Raw genomic sequence first — 14283 nt, 5'->3', positions numbered from 1 at the left:
AGGCTTCCCCCATGCCCCTGCTATGCAAACGCTCACACAGAGCTCACCAGCAGGGCTGCCACCAGCAGCAAAGCAAGCAAGCTCTCCTTTTACAGCTGACTAGCTTTAGTCATATCAGCCAGGTGCCATCCCTTCGAACCCAGAAAAACTCTGCTTCTCAGTTTCTGGGGGAATGTCAACAGTGTAGTGTTTTTTTCTGGGTTTTGGCTTTGGTTTTTTTTCTGTGAGAGGGGTTTGTGCTAGCTGGAGGGGAGAAGAGCAGGGGAATTCACACGTGATTTGAAACCTCTGTGTTTCTTGCCTCAGTAAACAAGATAAACAAGCTTTCTCAACATGTGTATGTGCCTGGCTATATGTTATTTTGCATACTAAGTCCAGGTTTGGTAGAAGGGAATCACAAAGACTGATAATGCAGCATTTTGTGAATGGTAAAACCTTCATTAAGCCCATGCGGGGGAATAAAAAACAAACGCAAAAACCCGCTAGCTAATGCTTGAGTAACAAATGCCACCAAGTGCCCATTTTCTTAGCAACTCTTTTCAGCTGAACTAAAGTGAAATGTTCTTTACAACTGTAATCCTCAGGAAACACACCCACCAAATCTTCTGATTTACCGCTATTTATCCACTGGCAGAGTCATTATCAACTGGCTAAATTACAGCCTGCAGAAGATGCTGTCTAAATACTGAAAAAAAATTCTAAGTTAGTGATGAACTTCAAGTGCTTCAAAAAATTGCTCAAAGAAGCTATTGCAATAAATGGTAGACATTATAGGAATTCTGGTCCATCATATGATTTAAGTTTAATAGTGTTATTTCTGTCACTGTTGTGTCAAGCGTCAACCTGACAGTTATTTAACAAGGGAAATAGGAAAAGAGTTATCTGGCTTACGTTTTGCTGTATCTTATTTTACAACTTTATGCATAAGTGTACGTATGCTGTCTACTTGGTAATGTTGAAGCTCTGTGTTTTATTCTGATAATACATGTGGAAGATAGTGGGAAAACCAAAGACCAAAAGTTTGTAAAACAGTTTGATTAAAAATATTTATGTTAAGATACTAAATAACACTCTTGGAGTATAACAAATACTTTAAAGCCTCTTTCGTCTTTTTTTCTTCCTTTTTTTTTACTCTTGGCGAGAGTCCTCTGATGAAAGTTTTGGAACAAATCAGAATCCACTCAGGAAGTCTGCCTAGAAGCACTAAATTTCTGTAAGATTCAGCTATACTTCATAGCAGGTAAGGTATCAAAGCAACCAGAGCAGTGTTACATCTCCTACTCCCCGACAGCAAGAATGAAGTGACAGAGGTAAATATATACTTGAAGGAGAATTATTTTTAAGAAGGGCAAAGGCCCAAAAGCTGCAAATCTAAGTTTAAGTAGGGTAAAGTACCTCTGTCTTATCCTTATTTTTAATCAGAAAAGTGCAAGCAAATTAAACAGATAAGATCTTGGTGCAATTACTTAATGTAGGTTCATAATTTATCAATATATGAAATACAAAAATAAGGTACCAAGATTTTGTTGAAGCATGCAATTAAAGTGCATAAAAGAGCCATTTTCAATTTCAAGTGGTATGACCATATCAAATGCAGCTCTTGCAGTTACTTTCCTTCCTACTCTTTTTAAATCATTAAATTTTATGGTTTTTTCTGCTTTCTAGAGTAGCAAAAATCCTGGTTTCTCTTTTATTTAAATGTTATTCCATTACTAACCCCATGAATCAAGGTACAAATACAGTGTGTCCCTCTTCTTTCTTTTTAAAGAATAGAATTTGCATTTGATTTGCAGAGGATAGAGAAGTGTCTCCAGGATAATTTAAAATTCATGATTGATTACTAATTTTAAAGATAATTTTCCTTTTTTTTTAATTTTAAATTATAGGTAACACATCTGACTCAATATCTGTTGTTTTAAAATGCTCCTTAGTAAACAGAAGTGTACAGTTTGCTCCTGTACGTGCTTCATTTCCAGATTTTCTCCTCTTTATCCCACTCCCCCAGGCTTCAGAATACCCATCTCCATGACAACACTCGATAAGGTTGGTGGGTGGTGTTATCACAGCAGGCTTCCCCACAGAAGGTCTCAGCCATATGGATTATTTATGAACTTGCATGACAGCACCAGACCCACTGAAATATTCCTTGAGCAAGTTTTCTTGTCTCTGAAAGCCAGTGATTTGAAGCAGGGCATCCTCACTGTAGTTAGCGCCCAGGAATAGAGAGTGGAGGAAAAGTACCACGAAGGTGGTCGCTCATCCATCCCCAAAGCTGCCTTGCTGCTTTCTGCAAGTTTCTCTTACCCCAAATGAACACCTAATGACATATGCCATAAATCATAAGTGTTATATATACCAATCAGTGAAATTGGAAACTTGTGGCTTCTGACAAGAATAATAACATTTCAGTTATACCATGACTAAATAGCTGATACAACTGATACTGTCGTTGGGAGTTGCTGTTGCAGATGCGCTGCAGTAGTTCTGTGTCTCTGTTAGTTCTGGGAAAAAACTAGCAGTTTGGCTTTGACCCTATATTTTCTTCACCTGATTTTTTTATACTAAAAATATATTTTTATACTTTTTTTATACTTTATACTGATTTTTTATACTAAAACCTGAGTATATTTTTTAGCTAAGGTTGTTGCATTTACACTGTAGTCATGCAAATAGCACGTACCCATTTTTTTTAAAGGATCACTATAATAGCAGCCTATTTCTTTAAAATAATAGAGTGCTTTGGATTAACACATTTTTTGAGCAAAAGATATACAGCCATAAGGGCCTGTCATATGCAACCTCTTCATCCAATCATTTTTACAAATTTATCAAGCTCCATCTTAGAGCGAGACAGATTTTCTCTAGGAAAGAAAAAAATCGGTTTAGTCCTCAAATAGGCATTTGTGTGGTTTTTTAATATAGCCAATGCTCAGGATGTAATGGCTGTGATTTATCTTCCTAGCTACCTGTATATTTATAATGTATACATATGAACCTTAATTGGTCACGATAGGCTTCCTTTATGATCAATAAGAAGTAGGAAATGTTGAGGCACAATTTGTCAGATCCATTATTAAAATTTGCTCAAAGACTATATTAATTGTACTTTAAGCACCATGAACACCAGCAAGAATTTACAGGGTAGTTCAGCCAGCTTTTTGGAGAGGAGCAGTTCAGATGCTGTAAGAAGGGTTTCAGATCAGCCAGTGAAGATATCACCTCTATCCCACTCTTCCTCCTTCCTCACATACAATGGATCCCTAATTAAGGTAAAATGCTCCAGATTAGAAGAGCTCTATCCTTTACAACACTGAAGCTCGCTCAACTCATTTGGAGAGAACTTGGTTGGTGCAGTTATGGTAATCAATTGGAGGAGGCAGTAAGAAACAATGTCTGGTCTTGAGACAGAAGGGAAAATTGAAAAATAAGGAGAATTCAGAGAAGAAGGAAGCCAAAATCACAGAATGTAGGAACCACATTAAAAATACTACCTTGACAGAAGCTTTGTCATTCATCTTCCTTGGATACAAATTTGTAGCTGCAGACTGGGAGAGAATACTGAGATATTTAAGATATTGCTGAAGAGACTTGGCCAAGTTCACATCATTTTCCAGATCGTAATTTCTTTCATTATCTGCATTCTGTCCCAAAGTCCTGCACAGCAAAAGCAAGGAAAAGCAAGTTACCAGCCTGTACAACATACAAAGCGCCCACCTAAAAAGGCACTGCAAACCACTGAAGTTAGTTCCATACATAACAAAAAAGTCACTCAAAAGCTTAGCAACCACAAAAGTATAGAAAATTCAATGTTTCAGCAAAAGCAGTCAAAAAATCTTGCACTATTAACAATTTATTGCATGAATCAAAGTTAATGATCCAACAGTAAATCAAATAAAATGCCTACATCAAGGCAAAGCCATATTCGAAAGAAAAGAAAATGCTTGTAAAAAGAAAATATGCATGATTAAATTGCACCCCAAAGAAATATGAGATAGTTCTAAGATTTAAAAAAATTGCTGGATGGTGAGGAGTTTCAACATCAATTTGGCCCTGCACCAATTTACAGAATGCAGTGAGACTACTGGATGTGCAGAAATAACTGAGCAAGTCAGCCTCAGCAAAAGACTTGAAAAGGGAATAATGAGATGGAACAAGTATCTCTTCTGATCTTCTCATGTGCCTGGGATTCACAGAATGGCAGTGTTTCCTGACTGGTTTAGACAGATCTTGGTGACGTTTGCAAAGAAAAGCTAAAAATGTGATTAAACAACAGCAATGTATAGGTGTTTATATGGGACTCAGAGCGCTGTGTGCAATGAATCTGAATTACTGGCTCTCCTCATCTATCTCAGCAACGTGTCAATGATGATGATAATTTAAATGTCAACACCAGTAGCTATTTCATTCCTTGTGCAAGAAAGCAGAGACAGGGTTCCCAGTCTGCTTCCTTCCCTATGAGTGACACACTCTTTTGAGGGAAATCACCTTTTTGGTGTCACCATTCCCTACCCACAGGCCCACACACTTGTTCAGTGAAGAACAATTCCAGGTGGAAGAGCTTTCCAGCTCAGGGAGATGAGGCATCATTTGGCTTTCAACATCTCTGTGCCCCTGTAAGCAAGATTTTATTCTACTAGCCCACGTCACGGTGCTTATGTAGGAGCACAGCTTGAGAGAGTACCATTATGGCATTTTCTGAATCTTGGGTTTAATTACATTACTTTATGCACAAAGTAACAGACGTCCTTCCATGCTCACAGTTGTATCAAATGCATGTCCCGACTAATTTAATACCAATAAATGTAATTAATAATCTAATTTACTGTGGTGGCATTGCAACCAATAGTGCTCACAGCATTGCTCACTTTGAAGTACCAGAAAAACCCTCCACCTCTCCCCAGTGTAAAACAACCAGCTACCCGTCAGGCACACAAACTCTAGGAAAACAGAGGTTTACTGCACAGAGCACTATAGCGATCTTCATGTAATTCACCACAAGTCTTGCTTCCTCCTCATGCTGTTCATATTTTTCTCTTATTCCAGAGCTGTAAATTCTGCCTTATGATGGAGGGTGGACATGCAGGTAATATTTTCCACCTAAAGCCAGACTAAAACTGTTCTGCAGTTTTAGAAAGAGCTGGGCAGTAGGCTTTCTGCTTCAATAGAGATGAACTAATCCAAAGAGGCTCTCATCATAGAAGGTATCCTAGTTTCAAACACTCATCTTTCATTCATCAATTAATTCCAACACCTATCTTCTCCTTTCTTCGCTAACTTCGAAAAGAAAGGGAAAATGGAAGTACCAGACCAAATTCTGCCCCAAGGATTTCTACTGGAGCTAATGGGAACTGAATGCACAGATAAAAGACAGTATTTAGGTTAGCTTTTCAAGCCATTATTTACAGTATATAATCCCTCATACTGGTGGTAGAAGCAAAATCTGGGGTCTAAGATTTCTCATTTTTCTTATGGAGACAGTGATTGCACTCAAATTGTGTGTAAATTTCACATTAGATGTAGTATTTTATGCTATAAACTTTTAAACAATTAAAATGTAGAAGTCTGACAAAGCATTACAACTTCAATAAATCCTATGCATACACTGAAAGATTTTTTAAAATTTTTGTAGTTCACCAGTATATCACTGTTGTTCACCCTGTTAACACAGAAAGTAAAATGCATTAAATGAGCTATTATTGCAGCTGAATTAAAATATTTCTTTCAAATTTGACAAAGTGATATTGGAAAATGGATGAAAGACAAATATATAAAAGCACCTGGTGAGTAGGAGAAATGACTGTCAGCTGAGTTCTTGTTGTGCACTTATTTGGAAGTATTTTCAGTTTTAATTTGTTCTGAAAAAGGACTTTGCATACAATGAACTTTAGGGTATAAAGACAATAACATATATAATTATTTATCCATAAAAATAATCATGTATTTCCTACAAAAATCATAGAATCATAGAACCATAGAATCATTTTGGTTGGAAAAGACCTTCAAGATCATCGAGTCCAACCATTAACCATGCCCCCTAAACCATGCCCTGGAGTACCCTGTCCACTTGCTTTTTGAATACCTCCAGGGATGGTGACTCAACCACTTCCCTGGGCAGCCCATTCCAATGTTTGACAACCCTCTCAGTAAAAAAATTTTTCCTAACATCTAACCTAAATCTCCCTTGCCTCAACTTGAGGCCATTTCCTCTTGTCCTATAGCGTTTTAGAAGCTTTTGTGCGGAAATCTCAGTCACTGCACCTCAGATACTTCTAGAATGTTCTCAATTAATAGATACCACACTTTTTAGAATAAAGTTTCTTCCTTTTAAATGCTCTGAGAATCTTATTACTGACTTAATGATGGTTTTATTATAGAAATAATGCTATACCCCATTTCATATATTGAAGTTTGCTGGAAACGTTTGTGGTTTTGCCTAATTGCACCAATGAACGCAACTGACATTTATTCCCTGTGTGCAGAATGGACTTTTTTCCTTTATCTTGGATCCTCTTTCAAGAGTGGGGTTTTTTTGAAATTTAATAAGGGCCCAGGAAATACCACGTACACTCCAGTTAGCCACCAAAGAAAGAACTTTCATCTTGAAATCAAGCTCCCAGTTTCAGCATTTTTTTTAAGATGAAATCCATGTCTTCTGTTTCATCAGATTTCATACGCACTAATTTAGCCTAAGTCAATTTACCTTTCAAGTGTCTGAGTCTATTTTCTTGCTCTCACTAGCTCTGTGGGGATTAATGACTCATTAGTATGACTTCATATTGTCTTATTACACACTTTACCCTTAACAAAAGGTCTTCCTGCCATAATGTTTCTTTGATAATTAGATACATACACTAAGTTGCTTTTTTAATTATTTAATTATTATCTGATAAGATTTTAGCAAGCGCATTGAACACACTGAGCACATAGCAAACTTGATCAGAATCTGCAAGACACCGGAGAAAAAGTTCCTACTGTTCTCTGACCTACAGAATATATTGTAAATGGACAACCAGAAAAATCAATTAAGGCTTTAAACTGTTGGCACATAGATAATGCTTTCAGAAGCACAGCTTGGTAACTTCAGAAAATCTATCCACAATAGGAACTGTTATAAGTGGAACACATTTGAAATTCTGATGTTCCTAAAGTGTCAATACACAAAATGGGTTATTTTTTTTAATGTACAGTTCTGGATAAAAATGCAAAACAGCTCAAACCTGATCACAACAGGAACTCCTAAAAGTGATCATCTGTTCTCAGTCTAAAAATTAAATTATTTCTTATATCTTCTTGCACATTTTATTTTTTATAACTGTGAATCTGGAACACTGCAGAATACAGTCTTGATCTCATGGAAATCTGGCCTGTTTTATCATACTCTCATGAATAAAAGTTTTAGACACATTCATTCTAAAAAAAAAAAAAAGCCTCCAGAAGATATACAAAATCATTTCTGATACCATGTACAGAAAGTAATCCATACAGTAATGGCATTTTGTGTATCTAAGCAGTGAAAACATGTTTATGGATTCAACCACATGTTGTTATCATCTTTATGATAATCTATAGATCAATATCTTCTTTAGAAGTTAAGTTTCTACCTTACTGCACTCCTGAAATGTATGGTGCTGTGATTTTAAGGAATGCTTTTGAATCAGCAAATATGTTAAATACAGGGTCAAATTCTATGAATTAAATCAAAACATACTGAGGCAAACACAGCTGAAGCCACTGGGTAGTATCAATTACACAGCATTTTTATTTCCATAAAAGAGCAATCTAGAAAAGAAATGGTTCTGCAGTATATGCAAACTACGTACTGCAGCACATGAAGATCTAAAGTCCAACAGTCAACATCTTGCCCATCAAGGCTAAAAGCTCAAGCTTTGTCCCACTATGAAGAAAGTTTTCTAACAAAAAGCACTTTCTTTCAATTTCACTAATTTTGAGATTGCATTTCTTAAAATTATGTAGGAGAAAGCAAAATTTACCATTTATAACATTCCTAAAATTTTACGAATTTTAAACTTTCCTTCTGGTGTTTGTGTGGTTGGGTTGCACTTAAAAGCCTGTAGGACAGAATAGACCAGGTAAAAGAGTACATTTATGTGTGTATCTGTATATGAAGATGATATAATTGCGGGTCCTACATCCATATGACTATACAGAATTATAGATGTTGTGTCTCTTGCCACCAATAACTGCTAAGTCACCCCTCAATATCTTTCAAGCCATGAGGAAAATGGCTTCTATAATGCAAAGAATAGATAGAAATATCCCACCATTGTTTTCTGTCATGGGAACTTGCACGAATCTCTCCTTCCTGGACAAATTTTGCAACTAAAGCTGAGAATCTATGGACTTGGAATCAATTACAACTTTGTTTTGGAGGAATATGAATTTGAAAATATAATTAGTTGCTCAGAATGTCATTCAATACTTCTTTTTGTTTCTTTTTGCTGGCTTATTCCAGAATAAAATGTCTCCTGTGGATGAGCTACTATATAACTGCTTTTTTAAGCCAGTCATAAATAGAGGTGGCCAAACTGACACTTGACACTGCATAAACTGAATAAAAGACCTGATGTTTTGAATTCTGACACCTAAATTAACAGAAGAAGGCATATTTTCTGAACTTGATGATAATCAGAACAGGGTTGAGTGTTTTCATTCATTCTGTCTGCTGTTTTTCTACTTGTGTTTTCAGTGCTGTCGTACAACTGGTTTCCCTTTATCATATAGATAGTGGGTTTGGTGATGTGTTTAATTCAGCTTCAGTGCCAATCTATTTCTCATTGTTTGCAAACCCTCCCAAAAACCTACCAGGCAAAAAAACCATTGAAGACTTACCCTCCTGTATCAGATCCTTCAGATGCAAATATATCAGGGCGTCTGTTGTGGATTTTGTGAATGGTTGAGAGTTCCTGGCCAATAACATGCTGTGTATAATCATCTCGCCAGGTAAAACCTAATAAATAATGAAAAAAAACCAACCAAACAAACAAAAAAAGAAGAAAACCCACTATTTAATAACTTCAAAGTTTGGCAAAAATGTGTCCTAGATAAGCAATATTTTTAAAAAAAGAAAAAAGAAGCTCTGTTCAATTGGAACCCAAGAGTGAACTAGATTCTTCTCTTCTGTATGAAATTTTGTTAATCAAACTTTCCTTACAATGGAAAGAAGACAGTAGATGATGTGAGGAGATTTTGAAATACTTTACTCTTAGCAGAATTTCAGCTAGTTACAAATTAGCATTAATTGAGAAAAAAGGGTTACTTTGGACAGCTATATGGAAAAGAGTTACCTCACCAGCTGGTATCTATTGAAAGGTTGCTCCACTTCTTCCCCATTCACAGCACACTGTCCCTTCTGTTTTCTCCATGAAACTACACTTTTAGAACATTAAGGAGCTAGTACTGTAGTGGAAGTATTTTGAGTTTTAGTATAACACATGTGGAGGTCAATTTATGTTATCTTTATACTTAAATGTTGTGACAAAGAACTTTACAACAAGAGGGAAGTGCAACTATGAAGGCAAATTCCAGTGATTGCTCATTAATTACATGCACTGCCAATCTCATGCTAATTATACTTGAAATAATGATATAACTCCAAACATAATTGTTACCCGATTTCTAGATTTTAGATGTTACAGTAACACTTTAGTTCATAGAACTTGCCCATGTAATTATCTAATAACTAAATATCACATAATTAAAGAGAATTTCTGCTTTTACGCCATGTGCAGTAAAACACCACAAAACCCTCAAATTAATATTGATAAAAGTTCCAGATATGGTTATCCTGCTAATATATTCCTGTAAGAAACCACCTAAAGAAAAATCCTCTCTAGCACCAGATGGAAGGGGATGTATATAGTTGTTAGAATCAGGCTCGGGAGGGGGGTGTCCAGTTCAGCCCCTATTTCATACACACGTTACAAACTTCATCACCATTTGTAGTCAGCATCAGATTTGTTGGTATAGGCAGTCTCTTATGATGCAGCTAAAACATCATCAGTCTCAGCAGAACCCAAAACTTCACCACCTCACTCCTTGGATGAGGGCTTTATCCAGTGGACTATTAAAAAAAAGGGATGCATTCTTCAGATTTTTCCACTGTATTGAGGTGGATTTCATGGTCTGTTTACTTAAGCCCAGAATTAAAAAAGAAGTCTAAATAGGAGATCTGCCCATTCTGCCAAAGCAGACAGTTCTGAGCATGCAGAAGTAAAAATTACTTTATCAAATTTTCAGCCTAAGGAGGAGATACTTAAAGAAGTCGGGTATAAGATTAGACAGTCCTAGGAAGTATTCACACTGTGCTGTTGTCTGGGATTTAGACAAGTTTTAGGAAATAAAGTCCCCATTTGGGCAAGATTTAGGTGGACTGCATCCCAAACTTCGTTGTTGTTGTTGTTAATGAAAATAATAATAATAAACAATCTAGAACCAATATAAGTATGCATGAAGGCTTTAAGAAACAAAAAAGCTCTCTGACACTTCTCTGACATTCTGCTTTTGCTCCTTCTTTCTCCTTTTCTTAAATAAAAATGTTACGCAAATTTATTGAGGAAACACTTCACCTGAAATCATGTTAGATGTTAATGGCTACAGTAAATGACTCCAGACCCTTAGGAGGGGGAAGAATCTCTATCTAATCTATTTTTAGTTCTGATTCATCCTTTTCAAATGCAAATCTCACCTTTTCAAATGTGCCGTGTAAGTAGATGGATTCAACTAATTTCACAAATCTCAATCTAAGGCTGCTCAGAGCATGTTTTTATGTGAATACCAAAAAATGAGTCACCATGCACCTATGATTATTTTGGTGTAGTGTTATTAAAATGATTTTTACCTGAAAGTTTTTATGTATGTATATGTATGTTTGAGTTTACTTCTCTGTTGCCTAGCATTACACATTTCTGTTTGTTTTATAAATTCATGCAGGACAAAAAACTAAGATAACGTTCAGTTTAGAAGAATGTGCAACAAAAAAAGCTCAGCTAAAATACATATATATTAAAATCACTAGCATAGCCATAAAACTACTAATTTATGAACTATGTGTCCAAAGTCACTACAGTTTCACTTTGTAACTCTAAGCCAATACTAGCCCTATTAAAGGCTAAAGAATACAAAATAAATAACATAAACTTTGAAGAAAAATACACAGAATTACTCTGAAGAGTTCTGTTCAAATTAAAGCACGAAGAGTTTATCTGCAGTACCTCCATACAGACAGGAAATTCATCTCTCTCAATCCTGAGCATTATATATGGCTGCAGACAGAGGGGTCAATAGTCAGTTACGTTTTTATGCCTCCACAAAACAATGTTTTTGGTAAAAGAGCATGAGAAACCATTGCAATCCCAGTTCTCTCTGGTCATGATAACGGTGTATCTTTTATTAAGTTCAGTATATTTTCTTTCTCCTGTAGCACTGTTTTAACATTTTCTCCTAATGCATTTCAAGCCAGTACGGGTATACCATCCTTAATACTGCAAAAGAATACAACTGTGGCATTAAAGGAGAGCAAATAGATGAAAGAAAAACAGAATACTTGTTATAGAGCTTAAGAAACTAGAGTTAAGGGAATATGCCTTCTCAACTGTATCTCCTAGCACTTCTAACTCACATAAGACTTAGAACGAGACATGGATGAAAAATGCAAATCTTAACTAATTCAAAAATCCCCTCATCAATAAGTTCATATTGCTGTTTCTTATGCAACTATCTCAGGAACTGCAACGTGTCTAAAGCTAACCTTATGCCAATCATTTTCCAGCATTGTTTCAGTTTCAAAAACAGCTCTCCCACACACTGAGCCCAATAAAACAGCACATTCAAGAACCATAATGCCACGCTGACAGCTGCAATCAAAATTAAGGTTGAGAAGGAGCATATGACGCCGTATGGCGATTTCCTGTTCCCTTTGTCTCTGCCGTCACACCTAGCGCCAGCTCCTGCCTCACCACCCAATTATTACAATTTATCTCCACTGGCTGAGCAGGATCACAGCGGTGCTCTTGTACACATATTACTTCCATGTCACTAACGGGGAACGGTACGGGAGGACGCCCAACCCCTGATTAACCATCCCCCCTGCTGCAGGTCTGCCCAGGACCTGCGTCTCTCAACTGTGAATTCCCACAGACGGACAATGCCACAGAAAGAGAGGAGGAGTCCAGTAGACACTGGAGTGACGCAAATACTATGACAACAACAGCAGTAGCAGATATAAAATTGCTCAGTTGAAGAGCATTGACAGTAGTAAGACCCCATGAAAAATAGGCATTGGTACAAATTTTCCCCACAAAAAGTAGCACTTTTCACTGGTGTCAGAGCCCAAGGTTTAATTCTTTTTTTATTTTAATTGAAACTCCATAACTTAAATGTGTGCAAAAAGGGAATGCTAGTGTAAAGAGTGAAGACAAGATATTAATACCTTTAGTAAACCCAACCTGCACATCAAAACCAATGGAGGTGCTCCAGATACAACACAGTCTTTCCTTATTATCATCAGGTATCTCCCTGGATCTTTTCTTTCCACAGCACAATTAATTATTATTATTATTATTACCCACAACTACAAAAATAATAATGAAATTATTATTGCCTAGGTCCCCATTATGTTCAACACTTGGCAATAACTAATGTCAACAGAGCGTATATGTCTAAATTATTTTATTAACTGAAATAAAATCAAAAGCAAGCAGTGTAAATAGTGAAGAAAACATTTTTCACAGATTCACGCTGGTGAAGGTAATACTAACTTCTGTCTCCAAATTTAAAGTCAAAACTGTTTTCACATTTATCATACAATTTCACTTTTAACCTGCTTAATTTGCTTTGTTGCTATACCAATTACCCAGAATTATTGAAAAATAATCAAAATTCAAATATGTATTTCCTTCTCTTGGCTGTTCAATTTTTCTAAGTAATGGCATTCTTTCCTGTGGTTTTGACTCTTTCACCTTAGAGAAACTTGATGCCTCTCCAAATATACCTGACCACATCTTCAATGCATGTAAATTATATTAGCAACTGTTGAAAACATTCATCTGCTACTTCTCCGTCTCAACTTATTCTAGTTCAGAATTATTCATACAAATAACCTTCACTCCCTCTGAAGGCCTAAGCAAGGAACACAACAGCTTTTTAACCTTGCAAAGGAGTTCTGGTGTAAATCAGTAGAGCCCAATTTAAGTCCTTTAAAGAAACAGCTCTCGCCACCCCAAGATTTGGCCGGGCAAACCTTCCTGCTTGTACTGCCGACCCTTTTCCTAACTAGCCTGGCTGAGGCTGCACAGGGCTCTGCAGGCAAGTCCAGCGAAACCTGTGCCTGACAGGATAACACTGTGAGACTCTTCCAGCTCTTGGGCCAATCGAAATCCAAAATGATTAGTTCTGCATCAATATATTAGCAACAAAATTATTTTTACATACCAAGTCCATTCAAAGCGACAGGAGATTATTATATATTGGCAGAAACCTGTATACTAAAACTTGATTCTTCTCTGTCAGGAAAATCCCCATATAAAGGCCAAAAAACCTCAGCAGAACATGTTACTATTTTTGAGTTGTGACATTATTTTTTCCCGGTTTTTGGTAATGTTATCCATTTTGTCCCTACATGGTGAATAATAAAATAGGTTTTTCTCTGAGCTACTTTCAACTGCTACTTCATTTCAGCCAGGAAACTCTCAGTTGTAGAGCTCAGAGACTTTCATCCCCCATGCCATGTGTTGCAAATTGTTAATGCCTACTTTAGCTGTCAGAACGTCTGCAGAATTGGGAATGATTGGCTTTCTTCCCTATTTTCACAACAGATAGGTCAACGTATAGACATGCCTTTCTGCAGGCTGCCTTTCCACATTCTCCAGAGGAGCTGCACTTGTTCTCATCTCAGACCTCCATTTTCAGAGCTCAAGGACTTATTCAATAATGTTCACAAATTTCAGTACTGGCTAAGTCAAAATTGCAGCTTTAATGCTGAGGTTGCCATGTGTATAACAAAATTCCTTCAATTGCTATATCTTCTACCTGAGAATGCAGCCAAATTATAAAATCCTGATGTTTCCTCTTACGATAAAAGAAAACTAGAACTTGTTCAGAAAGCAATTTTGCAATAAAACTCACAATGGCAGGCTAATGGTAAAAGCAGTCATAGATAAGTTAAACCCACCTCTTAAACCACAACCTTTTAATTCCCCTGTATCTTTGGCTTGGAATATTCCTTTGTTCTGAAAATTGTGACTAAAGATGGTTTCTACAAAATTG

General features: G+C 36.5%; 1 protein-coding gene across 2 annotated transcripts in view; it reads right to left on the bottom strand.

Annotated features, from left to right (window-relative positions):
* The window catches only part of PTPRN2 (protein tyrosine phosphatase receptor type N2), a 672845-nt gene that overhangs the window by 424092 nt on the left and 234470 nt on the right, over positions 1-14283 (bottom strand). For both annotated transcript variants that reach the window (XM_052806687.1, XM_052806693.1), the window contains exons 4-5: positions 8851-8968; positions 3492-3654 (exon numbers count right to left, since the gene is read on the bottom strand). In XM_052806687.1, the coding sequence (XP_052662647.1) occupies positions 3492-3654; positions 8851-8968 (281 nt within the window). The remainder of the gene's footprint in view (positions 1-3491; positions 3655-8850; positions 8969-14283) is intronic.

Source organism: Harpia harpyja, chromosome 1, assembly GCF_026419915.1.
Source record: "Harpia harpyja isolate bHarHar1 chromosome 1, bHarHar1 primary haplotype, whole genome shotgun sequence".
In the NCBI taxonomy this organism is placed as follows: domain Eukaryota; kingdom Metazoa; phylum Chordata; class Aves; order Accipitriformes; family Accipitridae; genus Harpia; species Harpia harpyja.
This window is presented reverse-complemented; position numbering and strand designations above follow the sequence as displayed.